Source organism: Cornus florida, unplaced genomic scaffold (genome assembly GCF_030987335.1).
Source record: "Cornus florida cultivar Cherokee Brave unplaced genomic scaffold, ASM3098733v1 CherokeeBrave_3.0.0_Hap2_Chr08, whole genome shotgun sequence".
In the NCBI taxonomy this organism is placed as follows: domain Eukaryota; kingdom Viridiplantae; phylum Streptophyta; class Magnoliopsida; order Cornales; family Cornaceae; genus Cornus; species Cornus florida.
In genome coordinates, this window is record NW_026775578.1 from 28,642,817 (window position 1) to 28,661,309 (window position 18,493).

An 18,493-nucleotide genomic window follows, 5' to 3' on the forward strand; every position below is an offset into this window, starting at 1 on the left:
AACCCAACAAGTGGAATCAAAGCTGACGGTTTAACTGAGATGTTTAGAAGATCCATAAAATACAAGAAGTTTCAATAAGTATTGCAACGGATTCAGTTCCAGGTGGAGTTAATTAGTTCGCTTAGTTAGTCACAATGGCCGTCAGGTTCACTCTCAACCCCAAAACATTGAATTATCTATTAGCTTGCAAGTGTTCTCTTGGCCCATAAAAGTTGTGGAGGTTTTGTTTTTAGCAAAATTAAAAGGATAGTGGGTTTCATTATTTAAGCTCTCTTTGAGCCTAAAAGAATAGTGGGTTCATTATTTAATGAAAAATATAAAGCCATTTTGCTCTCAGCTAAGGTTCACTTTTAGCCTAAAAAGTGGAGTGGGTTTGTTCCCTTCAACCCAAAAAAGATAAGGTGGAGTGGGTTAATTCTCTTCGGCCCGAAAAAAAAAAAAGTTTGGTTTTTTAGCTAGAGAAAGACTAAAAAAGAATCGCAAGGAGTTTGAGTCAAGGTGGAGCCTTGAAGGACAACAAGATTGAAGCCAAATGAGTTGCCCGATTTAATTGTCATGGAAAGCTTTGATTGACTGTGATGAAATTTGAGCAAATTTTTTTTTGTCTTTGGTTCAGTTTTTTGAAATTTTTTTTCCTTAAAAATCAGTTTATAATAGCCATGTTTTTAGATAAATATAAAAGATAATTTCTTAAAAATATTTTTATGATTCAGTAAGAATTAAAAAAACAAAAAAGAGTTATAAAAAACTCATAAAACAAAACTGTGTCCACAAGACTGTTTATACAAAGAGCTTGCTTATATTTTGCAACTCAACAACTCATTGTTTTTTTATTTTTATTTTTATGGAACCATGAAGGACAATTTTTTGAAAACAGATATACATTTCTGTCATCAAATGTTCTCCACATCTCCTCCAAGTACAGATGGCCCACTAAGCTAGTCGATTAAACGGGAAGGGGTAAGATTGTTTGGCGCGAACTCCATTCCTAACGACGCCGTCTGCCGGATCAAGAAACTGCTGTACGAACGGATTAAAAAACCCTAGGCACAAACATTTCACCGCCGTACACACAGTACACATGCTCTACGATGATACTGGGAACTCGAATTTCAAACCCATTGTGGTCTCAACGTCCCCTTTTCACTCTCTCTTATCGCATCTACTCTAAACTCAATTTCTTCACATCACCTTCTTCAGCCAAGGTTCGACTAAACTCAAATATCTTTTCTTATTTTCCACTGAAAATTTTCTTTCCCATCCCTTTTTGTTGCCGAGACAGTGTATGGAAAAGAAAAGTAAATTTAAATTCAGAATCCTAAATCTCAGTGAGACTATTTGCGGTTGAATGGGTTGATTATCAGCTAAACACGTTGCATTTATTTTAAAGTTTGATTGATTTTGCTTTTCGAGTTTGTTAGACGCTGTTAATGGACTATTGCCTCAGGTATCAGACTGTTTGGATGGAGATGATGATTTCTTGCCGTGGTTGTGTCGCAAGGCTGGGATTGAAATTTCGTCCGGGCTATCAATTGGGAAGTCTGCACATGGCAGGTCTAATCCCTCTGTTTTGTTGAAAATCTTTACCATTAAATTGATGATTGTTTCTAGTAACAATCCAAGGTTCTTATTAATTTGTTGCCTTTCGAAATTCAATCACTTCAGAAAGATTAACTTAAAGAACATTACTCTTCGAGAGTTTCCGAATTTGGTCAAATTTGTTGTGGGGTAAGAGTTATATTTTAAAAAGGCCTTTATCCAATTGCATATGTATGTTGTCTGTTTAAAAACGAATTGCATTTATCCCCCAATATATATATATATATATATATATATATATATATATTTCAGGGGATACAATGTCTTTGATTGTTAAGTTACAGGACCGATCAGGGAGAACTAAAATGATTGTTGAAGTTATTTATATTGTTGTGGTTACAATAATTCCTTTCCATTCCGAAAGGCAATTTTTGGAACTTGTAGCAATTGAAACATTTAAGCAAATGATAACAAGGCCATTGCGACTTTGAGAGTATTGTACTCTAGACAAGGAATAACTTTTTTTTTCTTTCTTTTGAATGGTAAAGCAAACACACACGCGCAAACACTTTTTGCCCACGCCTGGGCTTGAAGCCTCCCCTACTCTTTGAGGATGGGGAGATCCATTGGGCTAGAGGTCCTTTGGTCTTTTACCTTATCCCTTTTGATTTGGGTTGGACTGAGGAGCATTTATACCCAGCTTAAGGTGAAGCAACAGGGTATGGTTCGAAGCTATTTATGCTTTATCATTTGCAACCCAAGGATTGTGATAAATGCTATACATGGTGGCTAGTTGACAACTTACAGTGTAGGAATTAGCATGGATTCCACTAGTAAATTCTGTGATTATTGTAGTTGTTGCTACCTTACGCGTTCCTTTTAGGGCATTGTGCCTGCTTTGAAGGTCATGCAATAAATGATGTTTTTCATTTTACTGTTGATGGGAAATTCATTGGACAACTCCCTGCCTGGAAAATCAACACCACTCCTAATTCCTATTTTTTACAAAACATTTTATCATTTTCATTGAGAAGGTGTATACAATCAATCAAAGTATAATGACAAAAACATTTTGCATAAATCATAAGGTCATTGTCTAATCGAATAGTTTGGAATTCATGGGACCATATTAATTGATTCCATAATAAAGTTCCTGGGCAGAGCTCTGCTATTCAATTTACACCTGAAGTGGGAAGCTAAGTTCACAGTTTTTGCATTATGTTAACTTGTTTGTCTCTCATGGTGGGCTAAAGAAATGCCAATATTAACATTTTTTACAGAGGATAAAATGCTGTTAGACACACCTGATGTTTATAATTAGTGTCTTAGCAAAGGATGAAATGCTGCAGATATACTTGATGTTGAAAGTTAGTGTTTTATGCCAGAAGCTAGAGGGAAAAAAATTGCAGAATACACAATCGATGGATGTAAAAGAAATGCAAACACAATTTTAGGTTAAAATCTGGGGTATTCAGACGTGACATGTGCTGTGCAATTTTATTTATTTATTATTATTACTATATTTCTAATTGCAAGATAAATGATGATTGTACCATTAAAGGATGGCTGATCCCTGCAATTTGCAATTTTCTCTTGATAGTATTTTAAAATGAATGGCCACTTTTGCGGTTCATTGGCAGTGCTACACCTGGAATGGTAGCTAAAAGGAAGATTTATTAAGTAATTGGTTTATTTGTGTGGTTAATTGCCTACTTGGGTTCAGAACACCTAGGATGTTTTCCCACGTTCAGATTATTGGCTGATATCCGTCTTTAAAAACTGATAAGCTATAGTATGTGAAGATATGCAGTTAATTTTATGATTTTCTTGGTGAAGAAAGATCAGGTGATATGCAATTGATTGGTTTATTTATTTATTTTTCCTTTCCAGCAATGACTCTGAGCAAAAGTTCTCTTCATTTTCTACCCTTTTCTGCTAAATTTATTGTTCCATCAATGAGGACATCAAGCTTAGTTGTCAAAAAAGTTTTTTGCCATGTTATGAGATTGAGAATCTCTCATATCATATTGCAATAAACTTGTCTGCAAATATCTGTTCTTATTTAGTTGTATATGTATTTATATATATATGCTCCGACAACAGGTCATTATTTGCTTCCAAGTCAATAGAAGCTGGGGATTGCATGTTGAAGGTTCCTTATGATGTGGTATATTATTCTGAGTTGCAGTTTCTTAATATTTTAAGTCCATTCTGTTGCTTGGGCATCCTAAACTTTTGTGAATGATTCTTTTGTATGATTTGCAGCAAATAGCACAGGATAATCTCATTCCAGAAGTTAATTCTTTGTTAAGTGATGAAGTTGGCAATGTTGCAAAGCTTGCTATAATCATTTTATTTGAGCAGAAAATGGGTCAGGTACTGTTTACTTTTTGTTTTTCAAGCTTCGTAAGGATAGTTAATCTTTATCAGTAGTTGTGTATATTTGACACCCTGTTGCGTGTTTCTGATTTTTTGTTCATCAGGTTGCGTGCTTTGATGTTACAATTATTCGGCCTGTTTTGAAAAACAATTGGAGCTGAATAATTATTTGCTTTATCCTCCCTTTTTTTGTGCAGCATTCTGAATGGGCCCCTTATATCAGCCGTCTTCCGCAGCCTGAGGAGATGTATTGCACGGTAATTTATTTATTTTTTATTAGTGTGCTGTAAACAATTTATGTAGTAGATACAACCAAATGTAGTTATTGCCTGATGCGTGCTAAAGGCTAATTTAGTGATGTTAGAGTTTTCTTTTCCTTTTTTTTTTTTTTTTTTTTTTGGGGGGGGGGGGTTCGTGTTTATGTTTAAATAGAGATCCATTAATAGGAACTTCTTCATATTTTTTATATCTCTATGTCATGATAGATTAAGCTCAGTTTGTCAGATCAAATAGAAGGTTGTATGTAAATAAAATAATAAATTGATTAGAAAGAACACTAGGTATGGTGTTATACAATAACAAGTTACTTGGCGCTGTGTTAAATCTTGTACATTTCAGGTTTTTAAGTCTAATAGCAGCTACTTTGAAAAAAAAGGTGCATTTATTACAAGGCCAAGAGAATACACAACAGTGAACATATTATATTCGTTATGGATGGAGATGGAGTGTTGTTGGTCTTTTGAATGGATATTCACTAAAGCTGTATGCAGCACTTATCAAAATAACACCCTAAAGAGACTTATAAAAGGAGAAAGAATTACACCTCAAGAGTCGAGATTTTCTGGAACTAATTCTATAGGATATGTTAATATGTACAAAGAACTCTTATTTTTGCTTATGAAATGTAAATTAACATGTTATGGGCTGCTCCTTGTGATCTCTAATAAATATTGAACTGAATGTTGACCTGCTTTTAGCCTTAGCCTTGGAGAACTAATAATTTACATTATCAGTCTACAAAGTACACACTTTTTAAAGTTAATGAAGAAAGCATTATTTGAAGAGGCAATATATACCTGCCTTCATTTTCTTTATACATCAAAATTAACATTGTCACAACTTCTTTGGTTGTGATCTTTGATACTTGCACAGGTGATCGTGGATTGATGTTTTCTCTTTATCATTTAAAAAAGTAATCTACTGTAGGTCAACTAGTTTCCTCTTTTTATAACAAACAGATTCTTACAATTGAGCAGTCTTATCACAATATTTGAATACATTTGTGATTAATGAAGTTGTCAATATTTCTTGAAGGACACAAGTTCCTGTATGATGTTTAACGTGTGTACTGTTGGAATCTTTGCAGATATTCTGGAGTGAGGGAGAGTTGGAGATGATTCAGCAAAGCTCAGTATATCGGGAAACTAATAAACGAAATACTCACATCGAGAATCAATTTTTGGCAGCTAAGCCAGTAAGTAGTTATTGTTTTCCCTGTTGGTTCACAAGTTTATGTCCTGTTAGTTCACTAGTCTACTGCCTCAAGCTGGTGGTGGTACTATGGCCCAGTAGCTGCTGGGAATATGTTGCAATTCATATGGCTTCTTTTTAATTCCAACTAACCTCGTATATGATTTATATCCTAATAGACCGGATGAGTAGATCCAGCAGGTGATAACTTTGGTTGTAAGATGGTAGTATCATTGATGCTTGTATTAAGTTCTATAACAATGAGAATGCCAAGAAGCAGGGACCTAAGTGGGGTACCAAGCTGTCTCATGGAAAAGGTGGTGGGGTTAAACTTTGGTGATCTCTTGAGCCAGTACACTTGGTATTAGTTACATTTTTTTCCCCTTCCGTCTACTTTTACTCAGGTCATTCACTCTTTTTTTTTTTTTTGGGGGGGGGGGGGGGGGGGGGGGGGGGGGGTGGTGTTATACTACTTCGTCATTGGGTATGGACCCTAAGTCCAAAAGATTATCTAATCATCGATCCTCTAATTGGCTGCAAATCCCAGAATCTGTGATGTGATTAATTAGCCTGATAGAGTAGGGAAGTCAGGCATTTAATGCTGACCATGACTTAAAGGGTACCTTCATGAAATGCGAGGAATCCTAAACTACCTCATGTGTTTGCCTCTTAAGAGATCATCTCTTCCCTTTGTAACACGCCAAGAGACTCTCCGTAACCAGTTCAACTTCCCTCGAGTGTGCAGCCATCAGGCCGATTCCCTTTATTATCCCATTGGAGGAATAATGCTGCGAGGTTGTGTCCCACAGAGACTGCAAGGTACATTGCATGAACCAAGGTTTACCATGAACCAAGGTTTACCCTCATAGGTGAACTTCTTGGGGTTTTGGTGCTTTCTCGAGGCTTATCCGTAGGTGGAATCCCCATTGGGCTTTATATCTTGCTGCGATTGTAAATAATCTTATTTAGTGAAGGAGAGATCGTTAGCTTCAAGATATGGAAGAGTATAGGATCCTTTTGCCATGGGGACAACACAAAAGGTTGCCTGAGGGGGACCTTGTATAACAGATATATTTACACAATATGTACGCATATACCTATACCTAAATATTTATATATATATATAAGGGAATTAGAAATGTCTATCGGTGAGTCCAGACACGTGGCAGGGTTTATGCCACATGGTGATGACATGGCATGGGGCCATAGTATCAGTCACCTACAATATTCTAAAAGTATTTAAGTTCATCTAGATATTTTGATGTTTTAGAGGAATTGTAATAGAACAATTATCTTTTCAGTTTTTTCACATTCCAATCTACCACCGCGATACTGAGCTGCTATACTAATGAATACAACTGAACTGAACTGAACAAAGTCTTTTCTTATCTACTTGGGGTTGGTTACATGAATCCTATTTTTCTGTTTTACTCTATCTAAGGTCATAACGTCAGTCAAATTACATGTTATATCTTTTCCTTACTAACTCTATCCATGCTAATTTTGGCCTTCTCCTTTACTTAGCATTACCCTCAATGTGGGTCATGTTACTTTTCATAACTGGTGCACTTAGTGGTCTTATTTACACTCGTCTAAACCATTTTAATTTGTTTTCTCTCATTTTATCTCCAATTGTGCTACTTCAACCATTTCACGAATGTGTTCATTTTTAATATACTCTTGTCTTGCCTCACATCCATCTCAACATTCGCATTTCTGTCACTGTCACTTTATGCATATGTTGTTTTTTAACTGTCCCATATTCTGTCCTAAAGAGAATGACCGGTGTATCAACTATTTTATATACTTTCCCTTACAATCTTAGAGGAATATACTAATCACAATATCACATAATATATTAGGCGTACTCCTCTGTTTATCTCATTTTACCTTGATTCTATGATTAACATCATCTCCAATTTCTCATTCATTGATAATAATTGAGTCTAATAGCGAAAGTGTGCACTTTTTGGTATCTATTGGTCCTCAATTTTCACTATTCCCTACTTGTGTTTTAGCTATATAAAAGTTACTCTCCATATATTTAGTTTTATTCCCCCTTATCTTAAAGCCTTTTAATTCTAGAGCTTCCCTCCAAACCTCCAATTTTGCCTCCAATTTAACACTGACTGCTTCTCTAGTTCCATTAAATCTCATCCTGAATGTGTCTTGTCGATTCTGAGGCCGAAATCTATGGGCTTAATGTTGAACCTTGATGTAAGCCTACATTAATTGGAAATTCACATATATCCCCCACAGTTGTTTTAACTATAATCACACTTCCTTTATACATGTCCTGTCAATATCTGCAACTCCTTTCTTTTTTGAAACTTCCATATTAGATCTCTAGTTACTCTATCATAGGCTTTCTCTAAATCAATAAGAATCATATAAAGATCTCTCCTTCTTTCTTTTTTTTTTCCTATCTCTTTCTATCTGTATGTTTTCCTATTAGTTTCTTCAATAAATAAATAGCCCCCCTTGTTGACCTTCCTAGCATAAATTAATTTTATTGTCATTCAGTTGTGTTGTCCTATCTCAAGTATATGGGTTTCAACACGTCTTGTTCCATCATTTGAGTATCCTAGGGAGCATCACAACAAAATTATGATTGTCAAAATGAAAATTAAACCATACTTATAAAAAATAAAAAAAAAAAAAAACTAATCTAACCGTAAACGAAAGATTGTGCTGTGATATATTGCCATTTTCCTGCTACTAACTACTATATTAAATTCAAATATTCCAAAATGTCTCCTACTATGTCTTATAATATTTAACACTATTAATCAACCAAATCAACTATTTTATGCATTGGATACTGTTATATCCTAGACGCAAGTTGCATATTCTTATACATGTGTTTGTAGTATTTCCTTTTGGTGAGTTTCATATGGTATGGTACAGCCTTCTACCTTGCATGCTTTTGATACAGTTCAATTATGATAAGCTTTGTCATTTAATTTCAGGCTCTTGATCTCTTCCCTGGAATTTTTGGAGATGTCACATTTAAGGATTTTAAGCATGCATATGCTTTAGGTACTAAATTTTACTAAAATGTAATTACCAATACTGTTATTTTTCTCAATTTTTTTACATTTTTTCTTTGGTGTCAAGAACTCTACTTAATTGAATGCCACAATCTCGTTTAATTCCAAATATTTGAACTATGAAGGTCATATCCACATATTTTATATGGTTAGTTCAATTTTCATAGGCTAGTGGTTAGAATTTCCTCATATGGTACACTGCCACGAGTTTTTGACAATATGCAATGGGGTAGTAAACAAATGATCAGCATATGCATAGTGGACATTTGAGATAAGATTCGGTCTCGTTTTCAAAAGTTTCCAAGATTTGGCCATCTAAAAGTTTCATCTTTTCTCAATTGACTAATTGGAAATTTTCGATTTCTTAAAAAGCTGCTCGTGATTTTGGAAAATTTTATGCAGTAGAAATATCAGACCTCATAAACATAATGTCTGAAAAAATTACTGTTGATTAAATTTAAGAAAATTGCACTTGTGCTTTGAAACTTAATTTAGAACGAAATTAAACATTTGTCTTCAATAAACTGCATATGTTTTTTTATCATCTTAAATCTCTGTTTACGCATTTGTGTTAATTGCATGGAGTTATGATCTGTTTCTTTATTCTGATGAGTTCACTGTGGACATTCAGTTGAATCTCGGGCATGGAGGAGCACAAAGGGTGTGTCCTTGGTATACTTCTGTAATGATCCTGTTACATTTGTGTGAAGAGGATAATTAGTACTTATGTATATATTATTGATATAAATGTTCTCAATTATTAACTTATCTTATAGATTCCATTCGCAGATTTTCTGAATCATGATGGTGCTGCAGAGGCAGTTTTATTGAGTGATGATAGCAAAGAACTCTCAGAGGTATCCCCATTTCCACCCACCCTCCCCCTCTTCTCCAGATGTATATATTTATCCACTGCTTATCTGATGCACACAATTTGTTTTGGCTCTGGATTGTAAAAGTAGAATGTTATAATTTCAGTCTGGCCTCTTATGTTTGTGAAAGTTATCTCTGTTTTGTTTGTTGTTGGTGTTATATTGTCATTTTTCAATTCAAAATTTACCTGTACGTTTTCACTCTTTACTCGTGCTAACTGTTGCCATCAAAGCACAACGTTCCAATCTTTTTTGCTGATCTTTTAGGCATTATTTTTTATTTAGAAATGGAGTTTCATTTGTGAAGTTGGATTTGTTTTAAATGTAAAAATCTAACGCCAAGAACAGATTATCTTATGATTCCATGAGTCAGCAATTTTGTGACAGCAATTTTTGCTGATATCAACTAATAAATCAATATAAAATTCATCAAACACATTAAATCTTGTTTATGGATCCAGAAAAAGTGTTAAAGACCATTGGCTTGGTACAATGGAGTTGTGGAGATATTTGGATTTTGTTTTGAGATAACTATTTTTTTTTGGAAAATGATGACAATACAAGTATTACAATTCAAGACCAAAGAGTTACTCAAAATAACTACTTCCATTATCTAGAATCAATATTAAAAAAAGATGTATAGATAGATGGTGATGTAGTAAGTAGGATGGACAAAATGGAGACAAGTTAGTGGTATCCTTTGTGACAAAGGAATACGAAATAAACCAAACGAAATTTTTTATAGAACGGTTTTTGAGCCAGTAATATTGTATGGAGCAGAGTGTTCGGCATGGAAAAAGACACAAATGCAACACATTAATGTAGCGGAAATGAGGATTCTACGTTGGATTATAGGATTAACTAAAAAATTAAGATCAATAATGAACGTGTGAGGTGAACACTAGGTATAGCGCTTATAGATGATAACATTAGGAAAAGTAGATTTCGGTGATATGGACATGTTCAGCATAGACCCAATGATACACCTATTAAAACAGGAAGGGTTGTTTGCTTAGAAGGTAAACGACAAAGAGGTCGACCAAAACTTATGTGGGATGAAGTAATTAAAAATGATTTCAAAATATTAAGTCTATGAGAACACATGGTGTATAATAGAAAAGAATGAAAAAAGAGAATTCATGGTTGTCCCCATTCGGGTTAGCTCGGGTGTCTGTGTCAACACAACACGACATGGACACTGACACAGAATATGGGTTGAATGCCTTTTCACTTCTATCAGACATGGCTGATCAACGATTGATGAAGAGATGCTCGCGTCTCTTTGTTAGATCAAAGGCTGCTGGTTCGAAATTAGGATTTCTAGAAGGTTGAAGATGGTTGGTTTCCCTCATGTGCGATTGTTACACATTTCTGATTTTATCTGAGAGTGCATTCACACCATTTCAGGGATTTTCATCTCTCTATTTAATGTTCTGAAGTGTGGGAGATGAATGGTCATTTTTACTGCCACGTTTTCTTTGTTTCTAAGTGCCTTATCACATTGAGCCCAATGCAGTTACTTTTTAACTTTTTTAACTTTTACATTTACTTCGTATCTTTTTAACTCCCAGGAGACTACTCCTGCTTGCTTTTTCTTAGGAGTATTAAAAAACCATATACACTGAGCCTTGTGCAGTCACTTTTTACTTTTTTCACTTTTACATATACTTTTTACCTTTTTGACTCCCAGAAGACTATAACTACTTGCTTTTCTTGTAAAAAAACATCTACTATACCAACTAAAAGATAAATGATGCATATATCTCTTTTTTCTTTTTCTTTTTTGTAGAGAGAGGGTAGGACGGAATGTCTCCTCTTGATGTAGAAATACTTAATACTCTTAAATAACAGATAAACACCCTATGCTTTTATTATTGTTTAATAATTAAGACGTGTCCAATTGTCTGTGTCCAACTTTTGGATACTTTTTAGCATTTGAAAGACGGATGAATCCAACCTCTAGACACGTACCCGTGTCCGACACCCATACCCGAGTCTGGGTAACACAGCATATGGGATGAAGGCAAGGATGATGATGATGATGTTGAATTTTGTTGCTTAGTGCAATGGTAAAATCTCTAGGAACAAGCTTGAGGTGTAGATTTTAGAGTAGCCACTTTGTGCAAAATAAAAGCAAAGATTAAGTCTCTCTCCAATCTTCTCCTCCTAGCACGGACATACACTAGGTAAGATCTTTTATTAGAACTACTTCCCTTATATTTTTTTCCTGGTATCATGGAAAACATGATTCTTGAGAGTGCATTTCATGTAGAGAGTTGTGAGACTCTTTTATGCATATTCTGTTAGGGTTTCACTCGGGCGTCAATAATCATATCAAATTGAGAGAGTTTGGGCTTTTGGGGTTTTCTACTTGTCGCTGTTTTGGTTGGATATTGTTGTGGCTTGTTTTGGTAATTTCTCGATTATGTTAGTGAAGTTTGTTGTTTATTTTCCCATGCCATAGTCCATAGTCCACCCAAATCCTTGTGTCTCATGCTGCATTCTTTTACATAAAATGCAGACTCAACACTTCTTCATGCCAACTTAGATATTGACAGGCTGTTAGGGTAGCATAAGGGATTATATTGATTCGTCTTTGCTATAGCAGCGGTCACTTCAATACCTTAGTTGCAGAAACAGTAATCCCATTTAAGAAAATTTCAAGCCTTTTCACTTTTTATTTTTATCTGCACAGGTTATTGCTGATCGTAATTATGCTCCTGGAGACCAGGTCAGATGCAACTATAATATACTCTCTCTTCTTCTTGAGAAATTATTTTAACCTCCACTTTTTAAAATTTGAGCTATATGTTGGTTTTGAAAACCTTGTTTGCCTTGGTCATGTCTGTTGTATCTGGTGGATTTGTGTTATAATTTCCTACCACAGGACACTATTTGGTGGGCGTGTACCAAAGGTTCGATGGTTCCTTCGTTTTGAAAATCTCTAATAAGAAAATAACGTCAATAGTAGCTTTATAATTTGTGTTCCATGATCCAAGTGTTCTGCTCACATGTTTCTTCTTGTGTTACAAATACTTTTCACATCTATCATTTGTGGCTATGTATTTGTGATTTGTGTGTGTGTGTGTTTTTTTTTGAGTTCTGATTTTGATATGCACACAGCTTTTGTTCAGGTGATGATAAGATACGGAAAATTTTCCAACGCAACTCTTCTATTGGACTTTGGGTTTACACTTCCTCGCAATATTTATGATGAGGTAAGTATTGTGTTTCAACTTGATGAAGGTTTACCATGGCATTCTTTCTCAATGATATAAAATGTTGCTGTAGCTTATAAATTGATTTTTGTGTACTATTCTTGTCAATCAATATTGACCAGTACATTTCATTCTGTCCCAGCAAATTTAGTCTCTTTCTGATATGTTTGCCACTCTGCAAATCGTTTGTTTCTTGTGTTGGTACAAGGTAGAGTATGCTGTTCTTAGTAAAAAAGATGCAAGAAACATGTATGCTCTTACACACTCACAAAAGGAAAAAGAAAAAATTACAGGTAGTCAGACACTTTGTGAATGATTCTTTCTGTTAGAAGGGGGATTAATGCCCAAACAACAACTAAGAAACTGAAGAATCATTCTGGGCCTTGCGAGCCCTCTGCTAGATGCCCATAACAGGTTCCACAATATGCCTGGTGGGCTCTGATTCATGACCCGATCGATTTGATGGCCCAAGCAAATATTAGTTATACAATACGTGTAGTAATTGGCTAAATGGCTACTTGGGTATTGTTTGAGATTGGTTGCTAAAACTGCTCTGTTTTAATATCATTTTTGATACATTTGGTCAACAGTGTTGGACCTGTCAGTTTATTATTATTATTATTATTTATTTTTACAAGGATAATTTTCTTGAGAGTAGACAAAATTAAAATAAACTGAGGTAAATTTGTGGAAGAGAAGGGAGTGAAAATTCTTACCTAAAAATAATTTATATGCTATATGTGTGGCGTAATTTATATGCATGTCTGCTGACTCTACCTGTGTAGTTCTATAATTGCATGCCCAAACTTGGAAATGCGTTTATTGTGATATAGTATTTTTTTAATTTCTTCTGTAAACTTATATATTACGTTTAATATGCATGGTACCTAAAGGTGCTAATTCCCTAGAAATTTTAGTGAATGTTTTATGGCAATCTCTTAATGCCTCATATCTGTACATGCATATGGCAACATATTTCTGCTGTGTACGGGGCCAATACATTGCTCAAATGGTATATTCCATATTACCCTCAAATGTTATTTAGCCCTTTCTTCCTTATTCCCTCCCATTTTTAAGTGGAAGGAATACGGTGTAGCTGGAGGCAAAGGTTCCCCCTATTCCTTTCCCTTCCAATTTTCCTCCTAAATTTAAAACCATGAAAACTCTATCGTGCCATCTCCTCCTTTATCCCTTCCTACCAAAGAGACCACTAATGATCAGTGGCCTTTCCTTATTGATGCCAAATTTATTGTATTTTTTAATTTGTTTATACATCATTTGGTTATCTGAGGGCATTTCTTTGTTTGTAGTTCCTAATTTGTCCTCTTCTTTTCCATTGCTTGGATATTGTTTAATTTATCGAATTTGCAATGATATGGGTGTATATTATATTTTTGTGACTGAAATTCAGATTCTGGCCCTTTTTTTTTTTCCTTCTAAAATGACAAGTTATTCTCAGGTTCAAATTCAGGTTGATATACCTCATCACGATCACCTGTGTGCAATGAAGTTGGAACTTCTGCATGAACATTGTGCACCAACCATTAAAGATGTCAATATCTCCAGCTCTTGGGATTCTTTCACTATCAAGTTGGTACTGGTTCATGAAATTTGATATCTTAACATGGATGCCATTTTGTTAATCCAGAAGTGTACTTTCTCTTTCTATCATGAACTAAAACATGAAGAAAAAATTTCAGGTAAATATCAAACTAGAAGGAATAGGGAAAGTTCAATTCTTTTTAAAAGAGGAAATTAGATTTCTTCTCGATCTAAAGAGAGTCTGAAATGCTTGAGGCTGACCTATGTGATATTGCTTGTTTCCAGTGCTCCTCTTTGAAAATGATTATCCTACGAACACAAAAGGGTGATATAGAAATGTTGGTCTGATCAGTAGGCTTTAATGCACTACTGGAACTTGGTTGCCGATTTGTCGAAAAATGGTTATACTTCATGCTATCATTATGTAAGAGTTATTTGAAAAAAAGGGTTCTAATATGTCAAGCATAAACTAAGGTAGGTGAACCAGAAATGAGTAACCAGAAGTTCGAGATAGAATTGTGAGCGAGTGTTAGAAGGGCTTTGTTATTAGAATGAAGAATGATCTATTATGGATAGGATCGTACTTTGAACACAGTTTTAACAAGTAATAAATGGCAGCTGACCTCTGGTATTAAAGCAATATGGATCTTAACTAACCATCCTTGAAAGATTCAGCAGGGAAACAAGTATATCTGAAAAGGGTTAAAATTGGTTGATGATCTAGCTACGTGATTAGGATTTGGGGGAGAAAAAGAACTAGTGAGTTGATTGTGGATATTTTGGATTGTCCAGAAGGATAAATTTGGTGGTTTGCAAATGGTTACATGTGATACCTTTGTTAATAAACTAGGCACAGATTGTAACATGATGGAAAAAATTTACCAAGATAGCCCTGAAATATGCAAATCAATTTTCTTGGAATGAATCTTGCAAGAAGATATGTTTTGCAATCTTGCAAAAGAAGTGAGACTTCACGATCCATGTTAAAAAGATTCTCAAAGAGATTCTTTTCGACTAGCTCTTCAAATCAGCAAGGTGTGGTAATTCTGAAACTAAAATTTATATAACAATAATAATAAACAGATGAATAGTTTTGACACTTCCATTTTTGTGGAGCAAGGTTTTAAAGGGGGTGTGGAGGAACCCTTTATATATTGTACTTGATTCTGCTTTTTTTGTTTAAAATCTGGCGTAGTTCTGATGGTACCAAGTTAAGCTCACTTGAATCACTTTTTATGTTAATTCCCTTTTTGAAGTTCTCTTTTATCTTCATTATACTATTATATGTAGAGTATATTAACTCGATTATAATAAAGTGCATGTGACTTTTATTTTCTGGAACTTTTGAAATTGAATGTTGACTTGATTTATTGGTTGAAGTTACAATAGCTACTTACTATGATGGTGCCCCTGTATCCGCATCCAACTTAATTGTGCAGTCTTTGGTTGAATTAAGTTGATACTTTGATGTAATGGGCCAATAACTTAAGTGGTTATGCTTTCAATACCCACCTCTGTTTCTTACAACTTAAATTATTATATAGAGAAGTGAGGTCTGCTAAAGGGAAAGGAAGGGGAATACCACAATCGCTACGCGCATTTGCTCGTGTTCTATGGTCCACCTCTTCTCAAGGTTCAACCATGTTGTCCTCTTTGTCCATAGTTTAAATTGTTTGGTGATATGGATTTCTTTTAGTCTATGTGTCTGCATAGTTTTTTTTATTTATTAATTCTGCATATTCAGAGCTTGATGAATTGGCAACTGAAGCTGCACGAAATGATGGGCGGCTGGCTCGACAGCCTTTGAAGAATACGAGCACAGAAATCCAAGCACATCAGTTCTTGCTTTCACGAATTACTCAGCCAATTGAGAAATATAATTTGTCAATTAAGGTAACTGAGTACCAATTTTACTTCATTAATTAGATAAAGTAGCATAGAAAAACCTAGAAAACAAACGCCACATCAAATTTTAATCTATTTGTGGCACAAATACTCAGAAATTTCAAATAACTTGTCTATTCTGTATTCAATTTGGTTGCTTCATAATTTCTATAAGGGCTTTCAACGAGCTGGAACAAGATGAGATTCTATCTTAATCCACCTACTAATCCAATAAGGATACTGATTTTCACTCATTGGTTCAAATTTGAATCTGACTTGAGAATTCTAATTATGCAGTTGAACTCAGATCCATGTAGAATCAATCCAGTCAAGATCGTGTCTATTTGAATATACGAATATAATAAATTTAACAAGTCATATTTTTATGAGGATGGTTATTTCTTAAGAAATCATATGTATAAAACTACTTATATTTTTGTTGTATTCTGATAGAATTGATGTGTCAAGAGTGTTGTTTTAAGGTTATTATTCTATATTTTGGTTAAAAAAATTAAATTCCATTGTAGCCACTACCTGTATTGCACGAAATTATTGGTGTGAAAATGTCATATAAATTTGTAAGGAACAATAACATTTCAAATAGGATAAAGTGGCATGTTACTGTACCTTGGGGTAAGCTTACCATTTTAGTAGAAGGTCAACTGAACATATTAATTACGCTTAAAGAGTATAAAATGAACATATCAAATGAATAGATTACACCTTTTATCTAAAATGATTCAAGTAACCTCCATGCTATAATTTAATGTGATCAACTTTTGGAAGAATATTCTGTGTTAAAGTAAACTCGTTATCTTTAAGTTGAGCTCATTTCATTACCAATATAATGGATGCCGAACTGCTTAATTTATTAGTTTGTCATATTCTGAAGTTAAAATTGTAGAATGAATGGTATTTTCCCTTTACATATATCAAAGTTGTGCTGATCTACATATCCATACCTTGTGCTAATAATCAGTAGATGATACTTATTCTTCTTATTCATAAAATTTCAATCTGTAACTTTTATAGTTCCTTTTTCATATCTTTGAAGTTAAATGCGATGTTTCAATATTTTACTGCTCACTTCTTTCACATTTTCACTATTTCTTTGCAATTGAAATTAACCTTACAATATTTATATTGCTGAAAACTCAGTGTAACAATCAATATCATCATCCCTTGCATCTTCAAAGAGTTCTGCCTTGTGGTCTTGCATGGGGCATTACTTGCACACATTGTAAAAATGTAACAGGAATAGGAAAATGCAAGAGAAATAGAAATTGTGGGATTATCTCTGCCCTTCTGTGGCACAATGTCAATTGATCTTGCATGAATGACCGAAAGTATAAATTCATTAGTACGATCAGTTAAGGCGCCTTTCTGATCTTTGATAAGTTATCTTCGTGCAATTTATTAAACAATTGCATGGAATGAGCTTCCTTGTCTTGCATGTTCATAAAGAGATCGGTTTTGAGTTTTTTACATGCATGTTCAGGCATTGGGGCCTCCCAGTTCTCCCTTGGTGTTTGAAAAACTCTCTCTTAGGAGGCAAATGGCTCGGGATCTCCTCACTGGTGAGCTTCGCGTCCTCAAATCCGCTTCTGAGTGGCTGAAGAACTACTGTGCAAGCTTATCAGCATTATAGAAGAACATAACTTTTGGTAGCAGAAAAGTAGGGTCTGTTCATGCAGTCAGATACGAGCACTTGACAGGAATTTATGTATTACTGATTGCAGAAATCAGCATACCTGTGGGATCATGATATAAACCTAACATCAAAGCGACATACTTCTCTGATACTTGTACAATTTTACAGCCATGGGTTCCGGGGTCGGTCAGAAACACACACACACATGTTCTTCAACAAATTTGAAAATACTGCCTCTTACGTGACATCGGATACTGTAACATTTTTCTGGACAAGTGCAGCACTGTTTATCCTTAAATTATTACCTTAAATGGTTGTCTTGAGTTGCAATTATGCGTTATAAACTGATATTATGAAAAAGGGTTATGGTTTCTTGCTGCTATGTTAAAGAATTTAATGTTAATTATGTTAATTGTTTTCCTTTTCCTTTGTAATCTTTTTTGGGAGGTAGGGGTGGTTAATTTGACACTACTATTTATGTTAATTACAGTAATAATGTCCAGTATTTTTTCTTCCTTCTGTTTTGTTCTATTTTGTTTTACAGGATGAATGCATGTGTGTATTTGGAGTTGGAAAGAAGGAATTGATACTTTGCAAGAATATTGACACTGTTTTGAATTTTAAAAAGAAAATAATTAGTTCCATTTGTTTCAACGGAAAATATTTTCCGACTTTTTTCAGGTAAAATATTTCTTTTATTTTTAATTTTCGATGTTTGGTAAAGGTCTAAGTCGAGGTTGAGGTCGAGTTTATCGGACGTGTGAAATAGTTTGTCGAAAATTGATGAATAAGTTATTTTTGTTAGGTTTTAATTTTTTTTTTCTTCGTAAATATTTTACGACAATCAAATATCAGAAAATATTTTTCAAAAAGTATTTTACGCTCAAA

At 34.4% G+C, this 18,493-nt stretch overlaps 1 protein-coding gene across 1 annotated transcript; it reads left to right on the forward strand.

The window, feature by feature from the left end:
• The first annotated feature begins 869 nt into the window (after positions 1 to 869).
• LOC132271008 (ribulose-1,5 bisphosphate carboxylase/oxygenase large subunit N-methyltransferase, chloroplastic) lies at positions 870 to 17,916 on the forward strand. Its single transcript, XM_059772229.1, has 15 exons — positions 870 to 1,205; positions 1,448 to 1,554; positions 3,643 to 3,706; positions 3,805 to 3,915; positions 4,116 to 4,175; positions 5,285 to 5,392; positions 8,358 to 8,427; positions 9,070 to 9,110; positions 9,215 to 9,295; positions 12,006 to 12,041; positions 12,445 to 12,528; positions 13,988 to 14,118; positions 15,615 to 15,703; positions 15,815 to 15,963; positions 17,453 to 17,916. Exons 1-15 carry the CDS (start codon positions 1,092 to 1,094, stop codon positions 17,600 to 17,602), a joined length of 1,395 nt encoding a protein of 464 aa, XP_059628212.1. The 5' UTR covers positions 870 to 1,091; the 3' UTR covers positions 17,603 to 17,916.
• Positions 17,917 to 18,493: the final 577 nt, after the last annotated feature.